This window comes from Eschrichtius robustus, chromosome 15, assembly GCF_028021215.1.
Source record: "Eschrichtius robustus isolate mEscRob2 chromosome 15, mEscRob2.pri, whole genome shotgun sequence".
Lineage (NCBI taxonomy): Eukaryota > Metazoa > Chordata > Mammalia > Artiodactyla > Eschrichtiidae > Eschrichtius > Eschrichtius robustus.
In genome coordinates, this window is record NC_090838.1 from 19,836,995 (window position 1) to 19,862,785 (window position 25,791).

Genomic DNA, 25,791 nt, shown 5'->3' on the forward strand with positions numbered 1-25,791 from the left:
AGCACTTGGGATTTCCAGACCTGCACAGCCCGCTCGCAGCTCAGGCCCCGCTGCCCAGCGCCCAGGCCCCCGACCAACCGAAGCGCTCTCACTCTGGTGGAGTCTGCCCTCTGGCTTTGGCAGGCGGGGGGTGAGAAGAGCCACCCTTGGCCCAGCACTCACGAATTCCTGGTCGTGGTTATTGGCGAAGAACATCTGGAGCCGAGAGGGCCAGTCTTCTCGCCGCCGCAGCAGCCCGTAGGTGCCCTTGTGCCCACACATGTAGCAGTTCCAGGGGTCTTCCTTAATGGCCGCCTGCGCAGCTCCCGGCCCCACCAAGAGATCCACACACTCAACGCAAAAGCACCTGGAATGAAGCCCAGTGGAGCGGAGGGGACTCTCACCCCAAGGCCAGTCCCGGATGGAGTGTGGCCGCAGTGCAGGGCAAAGAGGGAGGGTCACTACGCGCGGGGGCGGGGCCTCACCTGCAGCAATTGTTGTTCCCGCACATGAGCACCTCGCGCCCCCCGCAGCAGATGGTGCAGTAGGACTGATAGCCGTCATCATCATACTGGTACGCGCACTCCAGGAAGCAGTTCTAGGGAGCACGGCAGAGGCTCAGAGACCACCAGGCAGCACCCAGGCCAGCCAGGGCGAAGGCAGGCTATGAACCCAGCCTCCGGGCTTTGGCCTTGAAACCTCGACACACAGCCCTGGAGACACGACCCCGCCACCCATCCAGCCAGGGTCCAGCCCAGACCACAGATCTGGGAAGGGGACACCATGTCTCCCCACTGCAGTGGACAAACCAAGGAGAGGCACGTGGGAAGGCCTGGAAAAGAAGGCCCGCACCGCCTTGTGGTCCCCCGCACCCAGGGCACAGTGACCCACCCATCAGCCTGTCCACGCCCACTTCACACTAGTGACTGTGACATTGTGAGCCCACATCTGGGGACGTGAATGGGGCTTTAGAGGGGGCAAGGATCTCTCGGAGGAAAAGCAACAGCAAGTCAAACGCTTGAAACCCAAGGGTCCATTTTATCAGGACTCTGCTTCAAGAGCAAACCTCGGAGTCACCCCCACAGCTAGCTACCCCAGGCGCCTACAGCCCAGAGGCCAGGAGGTGTGGTCAGCCAGGGGCCTCGTCTCTGCTGGGTGTGCCCCTACCTTGCAGTTTTGGCACATTCCTCCGATGAAAAGAGGGTGTTCCAGGGTGACGTTGAGGCTTCCACAAGAGATGCAAATGTCTGGAAACCAGAGGAAGCAGAGTGAGTGTCACAGAAGGGCCCCCTCCCCCCTTGGGCCAAAGCCCGGCTCCAGAAAAGCTATAACAAGGGGTGTGCTGGAGCAGTAGCCAGAAAAGAAGGCAGGAAAGAGTCTGGAAGCGGCCCCATGGAACAGGGAGGCAAGGCAGTGTGGCCCCAATCTCAGGAGCCCATGCATCTCCCTGAGCAGCAATGCCGCCTTCCAGGAAAGGCATGGTACGAGGGTAAGAACCCACTTGTGAGAACGGGGCCTGACCCTGGGTTACTCTGGAGATGTCCTTGGGCAGTCAATCCTTAAGGCCTGGGCCCCTGCCCTCATCCTTCCTGGCCCTGAGGGCCCCGAGCTGGACACACTATCACTGGGCCAAGGGAGACAGACATGGGATGCGCTAATGACCCCCAGATGAGAGAAGGTGAGGAAAGGTAAAAGGGCAAGTTCAGATCCAAGAGAGGCCACCCTTCTCTGACCCACTGGAGTGTCCCAAACCCTAATGACCAGCCCCCACCACCGACAGGAAAGATCGTGGCACCAGAAAATAGATGTGTGTGTCAAGCAGGCTGGAGGTGGTGGGACATGCAGGACACATCCTGTCACCAAGTACTGATGTCCCACGGCATCGTACCTTTCTCTGTACCTATAGTACTCTGTGCCGGCCACCACCTTAGGGCCCAAGTGGAACAGACAATTGACTTCCCAGGGCCAAGGCCCAGCTGCCCCCTCAGGACTCACCCTCGATGTTCCGGCACTTCTGCCGCACCTCGTACACCAGCCGCTCTGCAGAGGGGAGGAGAGCCCGGCGTCAGAGGAGGCCTCGGGGGTCATGCCCACTCCTCTGAACGCCGGCCTCACCCTGCCGCTCTCTCCAGAGCCAGACCAACTACCTCTTGTGCGTTCATCAATTATCTCCTTGACCTTGGGCTTTTCAGTTGTGCTCTTTCGGGGCTTTTTGGCTGGTGGGGGCGGTGCATAGGCAGCTGCCTCGGGTTCAACCCACATGTCTGTGTAAACTTCTTTGTAGGGGTTCTTCTCCTCTGGATCGGGAAAGCACGTGATGAGGTCACGGTTACTGGCTGACGAGGAATCCCAGCTCTCTCCCCCTGGACCATCTACCTACAACGGGGTGTAGCAGGGTGCGGCCCGGTGCCCAGCTTGTCCCTAGCTCCCAAGTCTCCAGTGCCAGCAAGCCAAGGGGGAGCAGCTTGTTCAAAGTCCCAGACTGGCACTGCCCCTACCTGGCCCCAGGGAGAGGGAGACGGCGGCCATTCCCACTGCGAAGCTTGATGGAGGAGGCCTTGACGGCCCCACCTAAGCACGGCTTTCCTAGCCTGGGTGCGGAGCTGCTAGTGCACCTGCGTTTACCTTCTGGGGGCTCCAGGCCCTTGGGGCCAGAGGGCTGGAACCCTCCCAGGGCCCACTCGATCATCTGTTTGTTCTGCACCTCCACGGCCTTGGCAGTGTCGCTCTCGTCGTTGTCGTGGCACATCGGGAACAGCTTCCCCGCTCGGCTGCTGGCCACCTGGAGGGCAACACGTGTGGGGAGAGTAGCGAAGGTGGGCTCAGGCAAGAGGTGGGAGAAGGTGCAGAAAGGAAACGAGTAAGGAGAAAAAGAGGCCCGAGGGCCTGCCAGGCAGACCCTCTGCCCAGGCCTAACCCCTGTGCTCCAGCTTCCAGACCAACGGTGGTCCCTGCCGCCTGAGCTCCCCCTGCTGAGTCCCTCGGAGGGGCACTGACCTGCAGTACTTCGTAGATGGCCTTGCGGTACATGGGCTGCTTGTTGTAGGTGGCCTGGTGGAAGGCGCTGCAGAAGGAGCTCAGCGGCATCAGCTTCTCCACACACACCTGAAGGCACAACCCGCCCTCGTTTGCTCCTCCTTCCACACTCACCGAGCGCCCACCACTTGCCCGGTGTGGTCAGGGGTGGGGGCATTAGGGCCCGGCCTCCGTCCTCAAGAGGACCGGATGCACCAGTAAATAATTACATGACGTCAAGGAGGAGTCCAAGCCCCGGTGTCGGGGAGGACCTGAATGCAGGTGGAAGGGAATTCTGGGTACAGGGTTCCTGGAAGGCATCCGACTCTTGGAGTGCAACCTAATTATCTCAAGGGCTTCCTCCAATCACACATATACAGAGTGGGGACGAGCAGAGCCCCCTCCTACCATCCCAATTCCAAACCACGCCCCCAGCTAAAACCAGAGGCCCTGGGACCAAGACCCCTTCCTCCCCCCCCACCGCCCCTGCCAGGCTACCGCCAAACCCTATGACTCACCACTGAGAACTTGCCATCTCCGAACCACATGACCCAACGGGTGCCTTCTGCTGCTCGGCTCCGGCCCGTCATCCACCAAGACACAATGCGGCCTGGCCACCAGGAGAAGCCCCGCAGTTTCCCCCACACCAGCTCCCCAATGCCAAAGCCCCGGCCGTCCTGGAGCCCCAAGGAGCAGAAGTCATTACATGGTGGTCACGAGGCCCTGCCACCCTGATTCCCCCCAAAGCAACCCCAGCCCTGGGCATCTGAGGGTCAGGACAGCCAGGAGGGAGCGCCATCTGAATGGACAGAGCGAGACTGGAGAGACAAAGAGGCCTGGGGTCGGGTAGAGAGAGCAGGACGGGAGGAGCTGGACGAGGCAGGTGAAGCCAGCCGCTCACCTCGTACTCCGGTTCATCATCAGCTGCTTTGGCGGCGTTCTTGTCCCCAGCGTCAGCCCCCACGGGCTCAGGCGTGGTGGCCACAGTGGGGGATGCGGGGTCGGTGGGCTGCTGCACAGCAGGAGGACTGGCCTCCTCCACCTTCTGAGACTCGGTGGACCCCTGGTTTTCTTCGACAGCATTCATTACTGCAATCACCTTGGCTTTCTTCTCAGCCTGGGGAAACAAGGAACAGAAGTTACCTTGAGCTGATACTCAAGGGGCTCTTCTCAATCTCTCCACGGTCTGGAGACAGTGACAGAAGGTAAGGGGCCGGAGAGAGGAGTTCTTCCCTCATCAACTCAACCAGCTTGTCACGGAAAACAGAAAGACTTGAAGTTGAGAGGTGAGCTCAGATCACTTGGCTCAATTCCAGCCTTCTGTGCCTCTTAGGAGATCTTCCTCCCTCGTCTAATCTTCCTCAATTGTCAGCATCATCAGTTGCCCATCCTTTGATACAGAAAGATCAATTCTATTCAGATACTAATCATGCACCTTAGATTAGGCACAGACCTTGGCTCCATCCTCTCCTATCTTACTCCCCGATCTAGAAATGGATCCTCTTGTCCTTTTCTCCACAGTTTTCCTGGGCAATCGACCCCTTCTCTTCCCGGTCTTGGCTTCCAGACCACAATTCTAGTTTTGTTGTGATACGTAACGATGAAATCACTGTTTTGTGTTCAGAGCGCACGGTTCCTTCCCCATCTGCTCAACCACCACGAAAAGCCCCAGAAGAGCTTGCCTGCTCCCGTGCTCACACGCCATCCTGGAGTTCTCAGGATTACATCTAAGGTATGTTGTCACCAGATTCTATGTCTTCTTTCTATGTGCACCTTTCAGATCCATAAACACACTTATTCTTTCAACAACTATTTAGGGAGTCCACAGTATAGCCAGGCATCCTCTCTGCCATCCCACTGACAAATTAATCCAAGCCCAAGTATTCTCCCAATTTGAACAGCCTCCATCCTTTCACCGTCTCACGCTCATCTTTCAGGCTATGACCTGCAATGCCCATTCCTTCTCAAAACCTGCTCCAGTATTCCCATCACCCTGCAGAGGAGAATGAAATACCTGATACTTAGCTCTGAGGGCCATTCAACCTAATCTCACCCATCTCACCCCAACAGCTGAATCTAGGACACGTGGCCCTCAAGCTTCAAGGCTCTGCACCCGCTTTCACCACACCAGATTCAAAGGGAAAAAAATCCCATCTTCAACACGAAGCTTTCCCTGAGAGCTTAGCGCTGTGAATACAAACCCACCCTCAAGATTACCTGTAGTAAAAGACCTCTAAGCTGGAAGTCACAGCATTTATATTCCTGTCTTAGCCTTGCAACTAATTAACAGCCGACTTTGGAGCAGTCCCTTGAGTTGCTCCACCTAAAAAGGAGTTTGAACTGAAGGATTTCTGTTAACCTTTTCTGACTGGTTTGAGAAGCTGACATATGTATGTACCAAGAATTCCAAGGACTCTCCAAAGCCTGTCAATGGACCCCCAGGTCCCAGGTTAAGAACAGCTCAGTGGTCTACTGTCTCTTAGATTCATTTTATTTTGTTCTATCTTCAAGTCTTTGCCTCCTGGCCACAGACCAAATCTGCTTCTTGTGGCAATTCCTAAAACACAAGGATGGAAGTCCTAGTTCTTTCTCTGACTCAACAAATTCTAAAATGGGATAAAGCATCCTTTGCCCCCAGCCCACAAACAGCTGGGAGAGCGAGCTCCGGGGTGGGGTGGGGGGGGGTGGTGGAAGAACGCAGAGGACCTGCTCCTCCCTCCCAAGCCCCACCCTCACCTGGGGGATTCTGCCCCACCCCTTCCTAAAACCTACCTCCTCCTCACCCACAAGGTGTGCCTAGGTGTGCACTCAACCCTGTGGGGAGAGAGGTTCTCTCTCAGAATTGTCAGCTGCAGCGGTGCTATCCCAGGGCCAGATCTGCTGAGATAAATGCCCTGCCTAGCAGTCTCTGCTCCCTTCCCTCCACCATGCCTCCGTGAACTTCAGGCACGGCCGCTGACCTAGACCAGGGTGCTGCCTTGGCTGGAAGGCAGCACCATTCTGCCAAAAGACCCAGTTTCCAGGGGCAACAGGCCCCCTCAGCCAGAACAAGGTGCGCAGGTGGCAAGAGGCAGCAGTGGGAAAGGATCCACAGCAAGCAGCACTGGGGAGGGCCGGGGCGCGCGCGTCGGGCTCCCCCCGGCCTCCCCCAGTCTAGAAGGCAGTCGTGCCTGACACCACCCTCCTCACTCCCCCTCAGCCCCTTTGTCTCTCTTCTCAACCCCTCCACAGTGAGTTCCTGAACATTATTCTTCCCCCACAACTTCCCCCAGCTTGTCAGACGGTGCTGCTGATGGCTGTTAAGCGCCCCCAACCCAGTAGGTGCAGGAGAACACGCACCCAGCATGGTTTGGCAGGCAGGGGAGGAAGGGGCCTCCATCGGGACAAGGCCAGCAGGGGTGGGGGAAGGAAGAAGGGGGTGGGTTAGCAGCAGGAGGCAAGAGGAAAGGGGAAGAAGAGGCGAGAGGGTGGCTGGGTGGGGGAGGGGCTCATTAGAATAGACTTGCCTAGGGCAGTGCAGGAGGCCCCTTTTCCACGTTCATGCCAACCCCCCGGACAATAGGAGAAATAAGGGTTAACTCTGGGCTGGGGCTTTTGGGCTAAAGGCTCCCCCCCACCTCAGTTCAGAAGGTCCCACCCCAGAGTAGCCAAGAGATTGGGCAGGATCAGGAAGACACCACACCAGCCCCACTACGGCGGCTCGAGGAGGCCACTTGGCCTGGAGTTTGTTCTGCCTGGAGAGCCACTGGTAACTCCACTCTGGTGGAGGCATGGCCTCCCCATCCAGTCCCATCTCCTCGGGCAGCTGTCCCGCCTCCACCTCCCTCTGCGACTCAGGCTGCTTCCCATTCCAAAGGTCAGAGGTCCAGGGACCCACGCGGACCCCGGGCTGTCCCAGGTGCCTCTCCCATCACAGGCCGGCGTCAGGCCACCCCACAGCCCCCTGTCAGGGTCACACTGCTCCCTCCCACCCTGACACCACTTCTTTCTGGCGGCCTGACGGTGGCTCCCAGGAACAGGCAGGAGAGGAAACTGTCCCTCTCAAGAGGCCACAAGCTTGGCACGGCCTGAGGACGGCGTGGTCCACCAGCCAGGAACACAGGTCAGCAAGGAAATGCCAACAACCCCTCTGCCAGCCAGCTCAGCAAAACCGCCGCTGCTAGCCCAACTCCACGGCCGGGGCCTGCCCCCCAGCCTTCGCTGACCACTGCCCCAGGCTCACACCAGGCCTGCTCTTGCTGGCCCCTGAGCCGCCTGGTCCCACCTGAGCGCAGGAAGGAGTGGGGCTTGGGGCTCCTGAGGAGGAAGTGGGTGGGACAGCAGTAACTCAGCATCTCCAGAACTCAGGCCAGGCAGGGGAGCCAGCTCCTGCGGGCCGGGGAGGCAGACTTGACTCTTCTCAAGCCCAGAGGGCTGCAGGCCCAGAGATCCTCCCACCGGCCCCGGCCGCCTCCCCGCCCCCAGTTTCCCCAGGGCTCCATCCAGGAACCTACCCATAAGGCCAGGTGCAGCCCCTCTGTGGTCCGGCTCAGGTGTGAGCCCCAGCCCTGAAGCTCTGTAAGTAGCTGCCCGTCTGGGGGGAGGGGAAGGGGGCGATGGGGCTGGGGGGCGGAGGGGGCCAGAGAGAGGGGGAGGGGGGAGGTGGGGGGGAGGGATTGAACATTTTCTTTGTCTAGAACTCCAGGTCACGTGGGCCCCGCTGGAGTGCCTGGTTGGCTGCGAGCGGGCCGGGGGAGGGGGCCGGCTCTCAGACGCTGGCAGTGGGCCAGCCCCTCTCCTTCGGTCCGAGGGGCGCGGGCCGGCGCTGGGGCCTGGGGGGCGCGGCTGGGCCTCCGCCCGTTCCCAGGGCCCCGCCCAGGCCAGGCTGGAGGCGGTGCCCGGCCCCTCCAACCGGCCAGCCTTCCCCGCCCCCTCTCCCCCAACTCCGCCAGAGCCCGGCGCGGAGCCGGGGGGCGAGGCCGGGAGCCCGCGGGCCGCGCGGGGAGGGAAGGAGGAGAACCGGGAGGGAAGGGGCTGCCCTCCAGCTGCGGAGGTAAGGTGCGAGCGCCCAGAGAACCAGGAGCTCAGGCAAAAGGAGAGAGGAGCTTTCGGGCCGTCTGGGAGAGACAGGAGAAAGTTGTTAAAAGTGAGTCGCAGCACAACCAAAAAAAAAAAAAAAAAGGAAAAGCTTACAGATGAGCGAAGAGGCCCAGGAAACTGTAGGAAAACTCAGAGCACACAGAGATGGGCAGAAAGCGCCCGTACAAAACTGGGAGCGCTCCAGAACGGGAACTGGGAGCGTTGCCGGGGGTGGTCTCCTCTGCCTTAAACGGCGTGGCGTGAGGAGTTCAGGCTTTGAAAATCACTTCCTGGCCAAGTCCCTGGGTCCCCTAGGTCACTCTGGGTCAGCCTTGGATGTCTCATTTTCCTGTTTGCAAGGTGCGGGGTTGGGGGGTGGGGAGGAGGAGTTCAGAAGTATAGCAATTCCTTCATTCCCAGGCACAAACATCTGCTGCTCAAGACTGCACTCCTTTGGAGCCTCCAGGTGGAGCCTCCAGGTGCAGCTTCAACCATTTCAAGTTCCCTCCTCCTGAGCAGAGGCCCCTCCCCCCAAGAAGAATATATATGTGTATATATATACATACATACACACACTCTCTCTCTCTCTCTCTCTCTCTCTCTCTCTCTCTCTCTCTCCCTCTCCCCCCCCCCCCCTCTCTCTCCCTCCCCACATCAAAGAAGCAGACACTGTTGGCCCTGCCCTCAAGGAGCTGACAAATTCAACTAGACTTGGAGAGATTGGAAAAGATCGTTGAAAAGCATCTCTAAAGAGAACTACACCACAAATACCAACCCTGATGGGCCAGGATGGCTTGGAAGCCAAACAAAAATAAGTAGTGTCAATGATAAATGAGGTTAAGGAGGTCAGTGTGGAGCAGAGACTGAACCTGGAAGATGAATCAGATTTGGAATGAGGCTGGATAGGTAGGAAATAAGAGATGTTAGGCTGGATAGGGAGGAAAACACTTGCCCACCTTCACCTCCCACCCCACAATACAACTAAAGCTAAGGGGTGCGGAGAGAGATGTTGATGGATATATCCTATCGCAGTGAAGAATAACCGCAGGTTTTCTTACATGACAGGGTGAAAGGGTATTTTGGAAAGATTAGCCTGGGGACCTCCCTGGTGGTCCAGTGGGTAAGACTCCACGCGCCAGTGCAGGGGGCCGGGGTCCATCCTTGGTCGGGGAATTAGATCCCACATGCATGCCACAACTAAGACCTAGCGCAGCCAAAATAAATAAATAAATACTTCTTTAAAAGAAAGAAAGATTAGCCTGGTTTCAGTTTGCAAGATGAGTTAAAAGGAAGAGCAGGGGAGCTGAGGGTAAATACCCAGCAGGGCAGGGCTGTTTGGCCAGCCACACTCTCAGAGGTTCTGGACTGGGGTTCTGGTTCTATCACTGTGACCTTGGACAAGCCACTTAACTCCAAGAAGTCTGTTTTCACTTGCAAAACAGGAGTGATGACATCTGCCCTCCCAGGCCCCGGAATACCAGCATCACTTAAGGAGATAATGCCCCCAGGTGCCTGGCTTCCAACCACAAGCTGCGGGAACAAACCAGCTGGAACAGGTGCTGGTGTAAGGAGGTCAAAAGATGTGCTGTGAAGGAGAGCCTACCTACCATCCCTCCTGGGGCTCAGCACCCTTCTGGGGGCCGTCAGAACAAGCAGGCCCTGAAAAAGGAAGAGGACTCCAAATCAGAGAGAGCCTTCTCCAAATAATACTCAGGGAGTACAAACTTCCTCTCCCAACCCTGACTGAGACCCAGAACCCATACAGCAAAGAGGAGCCGTTCCGTAAAACACAGGCCCTATTCTGCTCCAAGCCATCTTTCAACCCAATCAAGGCACCTGCTTGGTATAATTTTTCAGGAGATCCCCAAGCAGAGATGAGAAGCCGTGAGTTTATACCTCTTGCCTGCTCCCACCCTTCAAGGAATATAATAAGACTTGCTTGGCTTCTCTCACTGATGCCTCCCCGGCATCCAAGCCCTGTTAACAGGCCACTTTAGACCTCACCCCAGGCCTCCTCTCAAAATGAAGTTTCTGATCTGGCTTGGCCGGCTCTTTTTAAAAACACTGTCTCATCTATGACATCTCCTTTTCCATTATTATGTGGCTAAACACCTTAGACTCTACACTCCACGGTCTTGGGACTTCTTCAGTAAGTAATGATGCCTATGCATGCAGTCAGGACTCAAAGTGTCAGAATGGACCAGGGCCATCAGTTTCACTTTTTCTTGGCCCACTTAATAAAGTAGCCTTTCCCTCCAGCTGCCAAACTTCCTTATTCTCATTCTTTAAAATTAAGCTCAAATTGGGGGGAGGGGCAACATAAGAGTAGGGGATTAAGAGGTACGAACTACTATGTATAACATAAACTACAGGGATATAGTATACAGCACAGGGAATATAGTCAATATTTTATAACAACTATAAATGGAGTAGTATAATCTTTAAAAATTGTGAATCACTGTGTTGTACACCTGAAACTTATATAATATTGTAAATCAACTATACCTCAATAAAAAAAATTTGTTTTAGTAAAATTAAGCTCAAATCTTACCTCTTCCACACAGCTCCCAACTTAAGCAAAAAGAAGCCCAATTCAACGGTGTCCCCTCGCTGCTTAGAGCACCACCCCTCTCCTGTAGCTACACAGACAGGTAAGCTTACCCTTTTCTATACTGTAAGTCACTCAGACTGAGATTCTTGTCCTCTTTGTACTTGGTGGGCAGAGAGAGACCTCAACGCAGAAAAGACCCGGAGATCTAGGATAAGAGGTGACTTTAGCAAAAGGTCAGGGAAAAACTAGGGCAGCCTTCTAGGATCCTCAGGTCATATACGTCCTCGACCTTCCAAAGTAACCCTCCCAGGTGGTTACTGGGATAGGTCTTGATTAAGATAAAGATAGTCAACCTAAAATAGCAGGGTCATGTAAAGTGAGCCAGGTTCTTGGAAATGTTCTAGAAGTATGTTGAGAGGAGGAACCCCTGGACGAAAAGAAGATCTGGTGGATGTCAAGAGCCTAAAAGAAGCGTTGGAGAGGAAGTATCCAGCATGGTCCAAAAGGGAGGGCGACCTGAAAGAGAGGGCACGTTTCCTGTCTGGCAGGCGGATAGCCAGTGATCCAGTAGCCCTGATGAAAATACCTCTTAAGGACACCGGACTCTCAGCACTGATCCCGTGTTCATCAAGCAAACTTCTAACTTTAATCACATTTTCCAGTGACTCTGATACCAGTAAGTTGCCAGAAAACATCAGGACAAGCACTAGGATCTGCGCTGAAAGGACAAGTCCTGTTATAAATCTGTAAATTGAACATCCTGGTGTACGTCACACTCCTGTCTCTGAAGAGCACGATTGTAAGACGTGCCGTGAATTTGACTTTCCAGCTCACAGAACTGACGTGAGATGCTAAGTCGTGATCCTCCCCCCAAGAGCAGCAACTCCCACAGGCGCAGGTGGGAATGCCACGCCTGCCTGACTGGTTTTAACTCAAAGTTCAGCATTCTGTGGCGTGCTTTGTCATAAAATCCAGTGCTGGTGGGAGGTGGGGAGGTTATGTTGCTTCCCTCAAACAGGACATTACCACCTGAGTCCCTGTACTCAGAATCAGAGAAGCTGGGATCCCTAAGAAGCCATCTGCAAAGCCACATATTGGGAGGACGCTGCGTATTTTCTGCCACATAAACATTCCCACTGACCCCAAGACCAGCGAGACCTTATCCAGGCAGAGGCTACAAGATCAAGATGGATGTCTCTTCTGATCCTGCCCTTCCATCTGCAGCCCAAGCCTCAATACTACACAGTAGACCTGTGACTACCTGCTGATTACACTCTACGCTCCTTGCATGGCATTCAAGGCCCCCACAACCTGCAGCACTTACATCACACAGCCCACACTCTGCCCACCCACTTGCTGTTTCCCAAATATGCCCTTTCCCTGCCTCTGTGCCTTTGCTCATGCTGTTCCTTGCTTCTCCCCTTCACCTTCCACTGGCCAAAACCCTACCTATCCTTCTAGGCCCAGTTCACCAGTTACCTCCACCTGGAAGGTTTCTCTAGACCTGAACTGGCCAATAAGAGAGCCACTGGCTGCATGTGCCATTTAAATTCATTAAAATTAAATAAAAATTCAGTTCCTCAGGTGCACTAGCCACATCCCAAGTGTCCAAGAGCCCGTGTGGGTTTTAGGGGCTACTGTACCGGGGACACATTTTAGAACATTTTCCTCATTGCAGAATGTTCTTTGGACAGTGCTGCTCTAGCCCCTCGCCCTGATCTTCCCCCACTGAAAAGTTACCCTGTCCCTCCTTCTCCTCCATACTCCCAGAGCACTTTGTAACCCTCTCCTAGCACTTGCCGGTCTTTGCCTGTACTAAGCTGATTGTGTCCTCATCTTTCTCCTCCACAAAATTAAAACTCCTAGAGGGCAGGGCCTGGATCTTACTCAGGTTCACATGCAAGCAGTGTGGACCAGAGCCTCTTGCACGTTGTAGAGGATGAAAGCAGTGTTTGCTGAACTGAATCCAACATTGTCTCAGGAGCCTCATATGGAGTCCACTGACCAAGTTCCCAGATGGGGACGGGTACTTTCCACAGCAAAGTTCCTATCGGTGCTAAGAGGTCCAGGTGCAGGGCTCCCAACAGAGGCCGGGAATCTTTGTTTTCCTATTCCCCTGCAATCCATATGGAGGTTGCAAGCAAATGACCAGGACTGGGCTGCTGGCAATGAAGCTAAAAATAGCCACAGAGCCAACAACAAGGAGTTAGCAGGACTTGTTGCTAGGGAGACCAGTCGCAGAGAGAGCAACCAAGCAGGGAGAAAGCGTCAGACCTGCACCCAGAGAGCAGAGGCCACGGTGGGGGGAACTCAAAGTTGACAGGCGTCCAAGGATCCCACCTAGAGATGTTCTGCCTTCTGGCAGCTCCTGACTAATGCACTAAATGGGGCAAATGTTCCCCCTGTCCCTCAGTAACCCATCTCCATGGAAACCACCATTGCTGGGGTGAAGTACCAGCCCCTGGAAGGGAGGCCTCTGCCTGGAGCTGGTTGTTATGGCAACCCCCCCGCGCCCCCCCCCCCAGCCCGTCATCCTCTCTCTCCTGGCTTCTCCTGTGGGGAAAAGGTGGGGGCCTTGTCTTGGCTTAGCCAGCATGACCAGGAAACACCGGCTTCCTGACAAGACTGACCTACAACGGGCTCTTCGGAAGCTCCTGGGACCCCAGTAAGGCCAGTCAATCCTCAGCACAGGGCAGAGCTTCCTTTCCTTCCTGTGAGGGCCTCACAGATCACCTTGCCAGGAGAATCCCATACTCACTTGGGTTTATTTGTATCAGGATCACCCGAGGAGATTTTTAAAAATACAGATTCTTGGGCCCCACCTATGGAGATCAGCTGGCTTGGGGTAGGGCCCAGGCCCAGGAATCTATTAAAACCTCCCTAGGTAATTCTGATACCAGCCAGGTGTGGAGACCACCAATGGCCCTGGCTGTTACAAATGAGGAAACAACAGGCCTACAGGGACTCAGCCCCCCACCCAAAGGGTCAGAGCCAGAAACTGAGGAGGAGGAGGTAAACACACATCTGAGGGGAGCTGCCCCATCTCCTGGGCCTGTCTCTCTTGCTCCCCCTTGAAACGAGAACACGCTGTCGTCTGATATTGGACTGGGATTTAAAACCGAGCCTCTCAACAAACCGTCTCCTGTGGCAGAAAGTGGAAGGTAGTGGGGCTGGGCAGTCTGGTCCCCAGGGTGAACAGAATGGTGGCTGCCCAGGCAGATGATCTGGGCTGAAAGAGAAATCCATCCTCCTTCGGAAGGAAAGCAAAAGGGTCACCATGGCAACTGCAGGGTGCCGGCCGGCTGGGCTTGGTGCCCTCCCCAAACCTGGGCTCAGGAGAGGCGCAGCTTTAGGCAAATGCCATGGGGCAGGGGCACCCCCCTCCCCCGCCAGTCTAGTCTGGTTTCAGAACTGTAAGGAGGCTGTGCTTTACCCTGGAGCCAACCTCTGAGCCTGCCCGAAACACACCTAAACACTAGGGTCCAGGAGCACTAGGAGTCCCGAGCACATGCAATAGCCGGGCCAGGGAGGACGTGGAGGAGACAGTGCAGGAGATGGCCTCCACCCTCCTGTTACTCACAGCCTAATTGTGTGCCCAAGACCCACCACACATGAAACCACAGCCCTCATTCAAGACAGCATGCAATTAGATGGTAAATTATGTGGTGGAGATGCTTTCTCCATGTGCTGAAGGAAATCCGAGGTGGCCCGGATCGGGAAAGGCAGGAAGACTCAAGGGAGGATGAGAGAGGGTGAACCAGGACCGGGCCCAACCTCCCAGGTTTCTCAGACAGCTCGGCCAGATCACTGGGGGCATCTGCAACTGCATTAGCTTCCCAGGGAGAAGCACAAGCACAGCTGTATGGACACCTGCTGGGGAGGAGCGCTGCCTGGGGCTTGTTCCACCATCCGCTCAGTCACATAAATTCTGATCCGGAGAGTAAAATGCAGGGTCTGGGAGCCACCTCTTCGCTGACCCCTCACTTCTCCATCTCCCCGCCTCTGTCCCAGGCAGCCCTCATTCCTCCCTGGCTCCCCCATTCCTTCCCAGGTCATTACCACACTTCCCTAATGGGAGGGCTTGGAAGCCCCAACTCTCCAGACCTGCCATCAGGCTCCTGGAGCCTCAGCTGCTGCCTCTTCCCTCCCCGCGCCAACCCGCGTCCTCTTTCCCTACAGCTCCGGGTCTGCTGCAGAGGGGGAGGCTTCTCCACAGACCCAAGTCTCCTGCCCCCAGCACTTCCCTCCCCTAACCCGGAGCGAGTGGAGTGCAGGCTCTGGGCAGGGAGCAGGGGTGGCGGTGGCGTTGCTGTGGGTCCCCAGACCTCACCTGCCCCTCGCCAGGAGAACAGAAAGAGCAGGATGTGAGCAGAGGACCCCAGCTGACGCCAAGACGGTCAGTACGCACCTAGCTTCTTTGTATCTTAGTTTCTTAATCGGTCTGATGGGACCACAAATATCTGCTGAATATTACAGATAAGATCAAAGGAAGTCAGGAGGGCATATCATTTAAGAGGTGGAAAGAATCTTATGACAGGTTTACTTGAGCACAAGCTGATACTGTCACTTTGCTTTAAAAACTAGACTCTGGAGAGAAATGTTAATTTTATACCTGGGGGGCGGTGTGGGTCAAAAGGAACCAGGTAAACCTGAACAGCCTGGGCTGCTTTCTCCTCCCCTCCCCCAACCCCATCTCCAGCCTCCAGGGGTCAAAGGGAGGGGCCTCAGGGACCACTATTCAGATTCAGGCATGCAGACCCTATCAAGTTTCAGGGTCCAAAGAGGAGACCCAGGAGAAGCCCAGCAGACAAGCATTGCGGTAAACCGTTGCTGAAAACAGCAGGAATGCCTACCATCTCCATCCCAAAGGAAAAGTTTGAATCCCCGAACCAAGTCCTTTCCGGTCTTCTCCCCCCACCTACGTTTGGAAACGGTTCTCTAGCTGTGCCGGCCTTAGAGCCCGTACTTCTTCCTCAGCTCAGTGTGTTCACGGTCTGAGAGTCTCAACCCCGCTGTACATCAGAATCACCTGGAGAGTTTTAGGAACGATCTGGGCCAGGGCCCATCGCTAAATTCCAGATGTACTGGACCCAGAGCGAGGGGCCCAGGCAGCGGTGGTTAAAACAAACTCCCAGGTGATCCGAATGTGTGGGGAGACCCCCGATGTGGGTGACAGGGTGGTAGGTGATACAATAAATGCATTTTTGGAGGAATCTCTGCTGTCAGATTTGGTTTACTTCGAATCATCTGAAGCTTGGTGGTTCTCAAACTTTCACAAGCCCCAGAACCATGGGGACCTGACTAGAAAATCAGATTTCTCAGGAACCAGACCAGAGTTTCTGCCTCCTAGTTTCAGAATGGGGCCTGGGAATGTGCCTTTTTAACGCACTGCCCAGGTAATACACAAACCCGCCCGTTAAGAAACACTGAATTCTAATAGCATCTTTGGTACATATAAAGCAAGTCCAACTCAATTTCTGTTTTTTTTGTTTGCCCCATATAGTTGCTTTTTAAACAGTATCTAGATTCAAATATATAGGAGACTGCACTGTTTTATCCCTATTTTTGTTTAATCTATTTGAGTTAGAAGTGAAAAATTAAAATATACTGCCCACTAATCATTGACTAGAGTCATATGGCATCTGTGAAGAGTTGTTATTAAAGAATGGCAAGTCAGAAAAATGGTAACATTCACACACACACACACAAACACACACATATAGCATGCCAGCCAGCTGCTCCCAGAGGCCCCAAGTGCCTGTCCCTCCCTACCCTGGTCCTCTCAAGGCAGGGCTGCTCTCCATGCATTGGGCTCTTCCCTCCCTGCTCACCACCCTGCACTTGCCTTCCTGGTTGATGACTCCTGAGCGCCTGCTAAACCTCTCAGAGAACTGGCAGAGAACTCAGAGATCACACACACACACACACACACACACACACACACACACACCAATAAAAGAAAAATTTGGTTAAATTGGACTTTATTAAAATGAAAAACTTCTGCTCATCAAAATACATCCTTAAGAAAATGGAAAGTCCATACCACCTTCCTGCCCCAAACCTGCTCTTCCTCCCTAGCTGAGGTAATGCCCCCTCACCCCCAGCCCCCAAACCCCAGGCAGGTTTCTCTCTTCCCGCCAACCAGAGGCAAGCTCTATCTACCAAGTCTGCCTCCCGCTGCCTGGACCCTCTGTTAAAACCAGACGTAATGCCCTCCTAATTGGTCCTTCTTCTAACCTTCCCTGCTCTGGGCCCCCTTACAATGCGGCCACGGTTATCTTCCCAAAATACACATCCAGTTCTCTCACATTCCAGCTCCCTCTACACAGTGAAGCCTGCATTTCTCACTATGAGAGGAAGACTGGTGATGATCTGACCATCTCCCTTTGTAGTTTTCTCTCTTCTTCCTCCCCAACTCCCCCACCTAGTTACCAGATCTCTTGCTGTTCCCTAAACAAACCAGAAGCTTCATGCCTCCTTCTCTTTGCCCTCAGTGGTTCTTTTCCCTGAAACACCTTCTCTATTTATCCCTACTGGAATTCTCAAAGGACACCTCCTCCAGGAAACTTTCCAGGAGTTCCCGCAGAAGCTCTCTCGCCCTCCTCTGTGCTCACCAGACTCTTGGTGGCAGGAGCACAGAACGAGCCCCTGCCGCATCTGACACAGCAACTCACGGTGAGCACTCCTGCCTCCTCCTCTAGACCGTGTGTGCCCTGGGGCTGGGTGTAGCAGTCTCCTACAGCGCCAGCACGTTGCTTTGTGTATTTAGGAAATACTAACACAAGTCCGTTCACTCCTTCATCTAGAGTGTTGGCTCCTTAACAGAGTCCAGCTGACCCCCGCCATGCTTGAGCCTCCCTGGACCTCCTTAACTAATGGTCTGATCTTTAAAACAAAGCAGAGAGAAGGGCACCATTACGTCTTCTCCTGTTTGCCTCGTAGCAAGGGCTATGAGGATGTTTCTAAAAGCTGAACTAAATATGCAAGAAATCTTAAGGTGCTCTAGATCCCAAACTCCTAGAGAATTTCTTGGACCACCTACCTCATGATCCCACTCAATGCCCTCCCCCCACTGTCCCTGTTAGGCAAACTCCTGTCCCAGTGGCAGGCCTGCAGGATGTCTCTTCTTTGGCGAGCTTTCCCGGGCTCCTTGGGCAGGGCAAGTTAGCTGCTCCCATGGCCCCTTTCCTCACATTTCTATTGCAACCCTTATTGGGTTGCAGTACTTACCTGCCTACCTCTCCCAGGGTGGGATTCTGACATTCCTTTAAATGTGTTTCTTTAGTGTCTAGAACATGTGGGAACACAGTAGAGACCCAGATGCATATGGAGTTTTCTGAAAGCCTGAGCACAAAGTATTTGCTCAGTCAAGGTTTGTAACTCTCTAAAATAATGAACAGGGACTTCCCTGGTGGTCCAGTGGTAAAGAATCTGCCTTACAACGCAGGGGACGCGGGTTCGATCTCTGGTCAGGGAACTAAGCCTGCGCACCACAACTACTGAGCCCGCACACCTCAACTAGAGAGACTGTGTGCCACAAACTACAGAGCCCACACGCCCTGGAGCCCAAGTGCCACAACTAGAGAGAAGCCTTCATGCCACAATGAAAGATCCCGAATGCCTCAGCGAAGATCCCGCATGCCGCAACTAAGACCCGATGCAGCCAAAAATAAAATAAATAAAATAATGAACAGATGATTGTGTGACTAATGAAAACTAGCGGTCAGGGGCAGACCTAGGAACATGGTGACCAAAGTCAGAACAAGGATGTGAGTTCCTGAGCTAAGGAAATGCCCCAGGAAGATGTGCCTGTCAGATGGGGGTACCTTTGCAACATCAGCTTTTTAGTGATGGATTCAAGCCCCTCCCTCGCCCAGGCCTAGTTACGATGAGCTTCATGTCCCACCTTTCTGATCCTGGCAGAAAACACAGAGGAAGAAAAGGGGACCATCGTGAAGAGGAAAAGAAAGCTAGATTCTAGCACAAAACGTGAATTTTATGAAAGTTTTTTTCTAAGCATCTTTATCAAGATGTTTTATGTATGTGCCTCTTGAAGAGGCGTGTATGTGCCTCTTGAAGAGGCATATATGTGAAGTCTGAGAATTCACTCAAATATTTAATTTAGGATGTACGTACAAGGTCGTATAAGAGATAAAAGGAGCTACAGGTCATGACCCCAGTCCTCCTCCCCCCAAATTATGCAATTTCAGAATCTCGGGGGTTGGCTAGTCTATTTGTGTCACACTGCAAACGAGGAAACTAAAGTGCAGAGAAGAGAATGACCTTCTCAAATTGATCAGGGGTAGAGGCTGAGCCAAGAAACCAGACCTCCTGAATCTCATTCCATTCATTTAATCCAATTTCACAACATCAAACATAAGATCATGAAAAAACAGCAATTCAAGGGCAAGGGCTCAGGACCAAATGAGTGGAGCAGGAAGTGCGCGAGGGGTCCCCAGGGTGAAAAGGACCCAAACCTGGCAAGACCCAGCAGCCTGAACATCGGCAGCCAAGGTGGGGTGAGGGCAGAGGTGGGGTGAGGCAGCATGGGCAGGAGGGCTGGGCCAGTGTGCTCCCTCGCACCCCATTCTGTTGTTTCAGGGGAAGCCAAGACTGAAAACCAGGAAGACCCGGTTCTAGTGGAGTCATCTGGGTACAAAACGGAAGCAGCATGCAATCTGGAGTCTGGTTTAGCCCATGGGCCTCTCCACAAGGATATCCACGTGGCTCTTAACCTCCACACCTAGGGAAACCTTAGCTTCCTAATCGTAAAATGGGGATAAAAATTAGTTCTTATAGTAATTGCAGATAATATACCTGTCAAATGAAAAAATAATACAATTCAGTGACAAGTTTGATGTCCTTTATTCAAGGCAGAACAGTCCTTGGACTGGGGGAGTACAGCACCTCAGAGCTGCGAGCGCTCTTTCCCAGGGATGCTGGGCGAGAGCGAGGTTCACCTACTGTTAGAAGAGGCACCGCGGAACAGGGCGTGATTGGCTAGGAGAGATGGAATTTCCTTAAAAGGCAGCCGGTCCTGTTTCCTAGGGGAAGGTGAGCTCGCTAAACTGAGTTGGAGGATTGTGATTGGTGGATGTTAGAATTCCTTGGCAAGAGTTTCCTGTAACTGCACTGACCTAGGTTTATTTGTTTTATTTTATTCTTTAAATTTTTTGGGCTGTGCCGCGAGGCATGCTGGGATCTTAGTTCCCCAACCCCAGATCGGACCTGTGCCCCCTGCAATGGAAGCACGGAGTCCTAACCACTGGACCACCAGGGAATTCCCATGCACTGACCTAGGTTTAGATTTGTGAACTGGGCTGGGCCACAGGGGTGGCCTCCATTTTGTGAATCCTGATATACAAATTAACTTTATCATCTCTTAGGACTGCGGCGAAAGTTAATGCTTTCGGCACAGTCCCTGGCATGAAGTAGGTGCTCACAAAGCTACCCCTTTGGCCTAGTTCAGGCTTGGCCATGGTCGCTGCTGGACCAGACTCAAATTACGACCACCCTCCCCACTACTGTTTTCTCACCACTAAAAAGTGAGGGTTGTTCTAAGAGCTCTTCTCTCTGTGCCCCCCAGATGGAATGAACACGCCAGTGTGCAAACAGCCGGTCCATTTAAGAGACAATGGGGCGCCTCTATGATGACAGTTTCACAGCCCGTCCTAAAGGCCAGCCCTGGAACTCACTACTGATTACGAGCTGTCACAGGAGTCCCTTTAAAATGTGTTCAGCCTTTTGGTAAAGTATACTTGTCATGCCTGCTCCAAATGGCATCATCTCCTTCAAGGGTGATGTTGTTTTTGAGGCCATCCTGCAAGGGTTCAGGTTTTCATTAGTTTATATATAGTGACTAACCAAGGACCGTCTGCCAGTCGGAATCCCCTAAAACGGCTACGCACATACTTTGCTAATAATTTGGTTTTAGACCTTAATGGTCTACTTTGTGTTGCCATTTCTCACATCTCCTGTACTAAAGCCCAGGAGATCACACTTAATTCATCTCCTTATTCCCAAAGCCCCCAGCACAATGCCCCCCCAACATAGTAGGTGCTTAGCGGTTGCTTATTAAATGCAATATAGCACAGCAGGAGATGACATTCACAGGCTGGACGTTCACAGGCTGTTCTTCCCAAGGCCGACAGGAAGCACAGTCTGTTGAGACTGCAGGGTTATAAAGCAAGAGGAAGCAACATTTGCTCAGCTCACAGAAGCAGCAGCACAAATGGCCAATAAACATATGAAAAGATGTCCAACCTCACTTATTATCTGGGAAATGCCAATTAAATCATAACAAGATACCGTTTTCCCACCCGTTAGATTAGCAAAATATTGATGTTGGCAAAGGTGGAAATCTTCTCATACCTTGTTTACGGGAGCATAAATTGGCACTGCCCTTTTTGGAGGACAATTTGGCAGACTGTATCAAATGCAAAATATACATTCCTTTCAACCCAGCATTTCTCTTTCTAGGTATCTATCTTAGAGAAACAGATGCACAAAGAGGCATGACCCAAGATGTTCACTGCTGCAGTGCTTATGCAGTAAAATACTGTAAACCACACAAATGTCCACCAGTAAGAGAATGGTTAAAAAAATCGTGGTAATCCATATGGTGGAATAGAACAGTAATTACGTGGCTTGATTGCCCAGACTTATTCTAAGCGAAAAGCCAAGCTGTAAAACGAAACTACGGTGTGGTTCTATATATATTAAAAAAAGGAAAAGAAAAAAAAAGCAACTGTGAAGCAAAATTATATATTTATACACACACATAGATAGATAGAGAAAATCATGTCATATATACACCAAACTGATAGCATTAGGTACTTTTCTGATGGGGGAATTAAAATCATTGGGGAGGGATGGGTTTGTTTTTTTTTTTAACAGGAATGTATTTGTGTAATACTTATGTAAAATCAGTTTTTAAAAATTATTCATTTCCGGGAATTCCCTGGCGGTCCAGTGGTTAGGACTCCATGCTTTCACTGCCAAGGGGGCGGGTTCAATCCCTGGTCAGGGAACTAAGATCCCACAAGCTAAGTTGCACAGCCCAAAACAAAAAAACAAAAAAACATTATCCGTGTCCTGTTATATGCGAGCCCTGTGCTATAAGTGTTATGTAGTATACCTTATTAACCCACACAACTCTGAGATTCGAATTATTCATTCATTCATTCAGCCAACCTTTACCTAGTACCTCCTGAATGGCAGCCCTGGGGGCAGAGGTGCCAAGAGGGCCCGCATTGAACAAGCTCAGGTTGGGCAGAAGCAGAAAACAAACTGGTGAGTGCTACTCCCATGAAGATGAGACATGCCCAGGAGAGCAGAGTACAGCCAAGTCTAGAAACAGCACAGGGACCTCAGCTGTGCTCAGTAAGTGATGCTGAAGGTCCCACATCCAGTAAGTAGCTGAGTCAGCATCTGGACTCACCTCCAGGAAAGAGAAGGCCGTGAGGGCACCCTGTGAGGAGGGGAGGGGGGTCTGAGTGCAGGAGGGAGAGGGGAGGGGAGGAGAGACTGTGATATTTGGACCACAGGTTATTCGTTATCAGTATTTAATATGTATTACGCATCTAATAAGTCTAAGGATGCAGAAGTCCTTCCTTTCGGGTTGGGAGCCAGGAAAGAAACCAGATCCTAGATCAGCAGGACATGGTACCCTGGCTCTAAGTAATTTAGAATCAGTTGGGGTGAAGAGATTAATGAGAGTCATAACATCACCTGGCCATAACTGTGTCCTAAAACCATAAGCAGTGATACACACTGGGAGTCTGCAGGCTCTCTGACTCAATGACTGTTCCAGCTGCTTGGCCAGGCCTCTGCCTCTCAGTAATGAGGGTTAATGAAGTAACACCTGTGAGAAGCCCTTCCTAAGCGCTCCCTCAGGGTCATTGTGTTCCGAAAATAGTCAGAAGGAGGAGCCTGGAACTGCCCTCCTTTGGGTGGAGGGATGCCTCGCCTCTGCCCTGCCAGCTGCCCAGGCCTGGGCCAGCTCTGCCAGACCAAGGAAGGTTCTCCTCGGCTCAAGCACAGCGGAGGCCCACTGGGAACAGCAGGAGCTCAGGGTGGCGAAGACTCGGGCACTGCCTTACCCGTGGGAGCCCGCCCACAGTCCCCCAGCCCCATGCTGTTCTCCAGGTACACTTGTCAGCACCCCTGCAAACCGATGGCTTGGCCCTGAGCTCCCTGAGAAGAGGTCTCGTATTCACCCACCTCCCAACTGCTTAGTCAACCAACAGGTATTCATTGAGCCTGTTCTCCCTGCCCAAAATCAGGTTGGGCATGATTGGTGAAGACATAACATGTAAGAAAGAGTTAGTGAAAAATACTCTGTGAAGTGTAATTGACTGCTAAACCCAACAATATTAACAGTAAGGACTACAGGGGTGCAGAGGAGGGAAGAGGTCAGTGTGGACTGGAGAAATCCTAGAGAGCTTCCTGGAGGAGGTAGCAACTCTTGGACTCAACCCTGAAGAATGGATAGGGGAAAGCACAGCAGGAACAACAGCAGGGAGGAAGGACGTATAAAGGGGAGACTGGTCCCTCACAGGGGACCTTCCTATTACAGAATGGTAGTGAAGTGGGGTGGAGCCATCGTGGAGGTCACAGTGAGGGTTGAAGCCTTGAGAAACAACCAGAGGATTTCTGACATGATGGGGAGACAGTGGAGAGCCACTGCTGGTTTTGTAGCAGGACATGGTCATGACTAAAGCAGAGATTAATCCTTAAAAGGACTGGTAAAGAGATGCAGAGAATAGGAGATGGGACACAGACATCAGCATCCCAGTTCCAGCAGGAATCCCCACTTCAGCCTCAGGGAAGGAGGAAATGCCCCATTTTCCTCATCCAATTATTTAAAATTTCATTCATTTGTGATATTCTAAGTCTTCTTAATTTTTTTTTAAAGGCCTGGGGAGACAGATAATCTCAGATGGACAGCACAGTAAAGAGCAGACCTCGCTTAGTAACTGTGGACTGACTGACAAGGGTGGTCACGGGAAAAGGAAACTAAGCCGAGGGGGATGTTTTGAGGGAAGAAGGCCCTACAGGTGGGGCATGTGGACCAGGTGCAAATTGGGATCAGGTGAAGCACCACAGCAGGGCGCACAGGCCCTCAGGCCCCGCCCAGCTTCCCAGCCACACTCCTGCTGCTCTGAGCCCTGCACCTGCACCCTGTGCTCCATCACCCACCACCATGAACTTCCAATCCTGAAAAGCCCACACTGTCTTGTGCCTCCGAACCTTTGCACATGCTGTAGGTCTCTTTCTGCAGTGCCTTTCCTTCCGCTTCCCTAAATTCAAGTTCATCCTTTAAAAGCCAAAAGCCAACTCTTGCTGATTTGAGGATGACCCCTGGCAGAATTAGTCTAAGTCCCTTGGTGATGTTCTTCCTGAGGTGCCCGATCCCTCGCCCTAACATAGGATAACCAGGAATCCCCTAGGCTTCTGGTAGCTCCAGTATCTTACTCGGCACTCAGACAGGGAGGGTTCTGACTGTCAGCTCAATGATGGTGCCCTGCAGGAACTTCAAAGGGCAGGTGTCACATTCTGAGGTTTGGAAATGCTGGCGGGACCTCCCAGTGGCATTGTCTGGGAAACAGCTTGTATTAGGCAGTAGGGAATGTGTCCTTTTTGGGAGTAGGATCTATGAGAGCACACAGTGGTAAGGGGATCAAGACTGGCCGAGGGGACTTCCCTTCCCTGGTGGCGCAGTAGTTAAGAATCCGCCTGCCAATGCAGGGGACATGGGTTCAATCCTTGGTCCAGGAAGATCCCACATGCCATGAAGCAACTAAGCCCCTGCACCACAACTACTGAGCCTGCGGTCTAGACCCCAAGAGCCACAACTACGGAAGCCTGCACGCCTAGAGCCCGTGCTCCACAACAAGAGAAGCCACCGCAATGAGAAGCCTGCGCACCACAAGGAAGAGTAGCCCCCGCTCACCGCAACTAGAGAAAGCCCAGGCGCAGCAACGAAGACCCAACACAACCAAAAAAAAAAAAAAAAAAAGTCTTTAAAGGCTGGCCGAGGGTGGGAGCAGACATCTGGGGGTGCCACTATCAAGGGCGGGAGCAGACATCTGGGGGTGCCACTATCAAGGGCGGGAGCAGACATCTGGGGGTGCCGCTATCAAGGGTGGGAGCAGACATCTGGGGGTGCCACTATCAAGGGCGGGAGCAGACATCTGGGGGTGACACAGTCAAGGGACAGAGGAGGATGCTAAGGAGATGCAGTTGGAGGAGACGGGGAAGAATCTTGGGGACGAGGTCAGAAAGGCCTAGTGAGGCAGTTTCAGAAGAAAGGGCCAAGTGCCAGAGAACTAAGAGGAAACTGCAAAAGGAGGACGGATTTCTTTCCCCTTCGCAAGCCACTTAGAAAACAGGCCTGATGAAGACGGTTACTGCTCTTTAGCCTGAGGGGCGCTTGGGAATCTCGAGAGCTACCTGTGTTTCCCCATGGTTCTTTTTGGCCGCAAGGCATATGGGATCTTAGTTCCCTGGCCAGGGATCAAACCTGAGCCCCCTGCAGTGGAAGCACAGAGTCTTAACCACTGGACCACCGGGGAAGTCCTCCCCAGTGCTCTTGTTACCTGCAGCTAGCCCTTCCCTAGTGCCCTGGCAGAGCCCAAGAAGGGCGAGTGTGGTCTCTGGGGATGGTCCCCACGTGGCAGTAGGAGCCTGAACTCGAATCCCATTCCAGCCCCTTCCCTGTGCCCTGAGTGAGCTTGTGGCCAGCTCGTACCTCTGCAGCCCCAGCCCCTAGTCTGAAATAAGGGGCTCAAGGGTTCTAGCGCTTGTGCCGGAAGTTGTGGAAATATTGAGTTGTATCATATGAACAAGGAACAACGTTACTAGCAGAAAATATATTCTGGGTGCAAGTCTCCACATCTCAAGTCACGCACCCCTAAAATATTGTAAATTAAATCAACTTTAAAGTTTTTCTGTTCACGCTCATTGATGACCTTTATTGGTTGGGGGAAGCAGATGCCAAAGGTTTCTTTTTTCTAGAAAAGCTTTTAATGGTTGTTGCACCTTGGTGATAGGTACGTGGGGGTTCATTATACTGGTCTCTCTATTTCTGTCTATGTCAGAACAGGTTCATAATTTTTTTAAAAAGTCTTTTTAAATTTTAGTGGAAATTTTAAAATTGAGAAAATGTATTATCTTACTTTTCCCTG

General features: G+C 52.8%; 1 protein-coding gene across 2 annotated transcripts in view; it reads right to left on the reverse strand.

Annotated features, from left to right (window-relative positions):
- DNMT3A (DNA methyltransferase 3 alpha) overlaps nucleotides 1-25,791 on the reverse strand; it is a 105,772-nt gene that overhangs the window by 16,367 nt on the left and 63,614 nt on the right. For both annotated transcript variants that reach the window (XM_068563893.1, XM_068563894.1), the window contains exons 7-15: nucleotides 3,896-4,111; nucleotides 3,513-3,671; nucleotides 2,977-3,084; nucleotides 2,605-2,761; nucleotides 2,127-2,276; nucleotides 1,975-2,019; nucleotides 1,147-1,226; nucleotides 465-577; nucleotides 163-346 (exon numbers count right to left, since the gene is read on the reverse strand). In XM_068563893.1, the coding sequence (XP_068419994.1) occupies nucleotides 163-346; nucleotides 465-577; nucleotides 1,147-1,226; nucleotides 1,975-2,019; nucleotides 2,127-2,276; nucleotides 2,605-2,761; nucleotides 2,977-3,084; nucleotides 3,513-3,671; nucleotides 3,896-4,111 (1,212 nt within the window). The remainder of the gene's footprint in view (nucleotides 1-162; nucleotides 347-464; nucleotides 578-1,146; nucleotides 1,227-1,974; nucleotides 2,020-2,126; nucleotides 2,277-2,604; nucleotides 2,762-2,976; nucleotides 3,085-3,512; nucleotides 3,672-3,895; nucleotides 4,112-25,791) is intronic.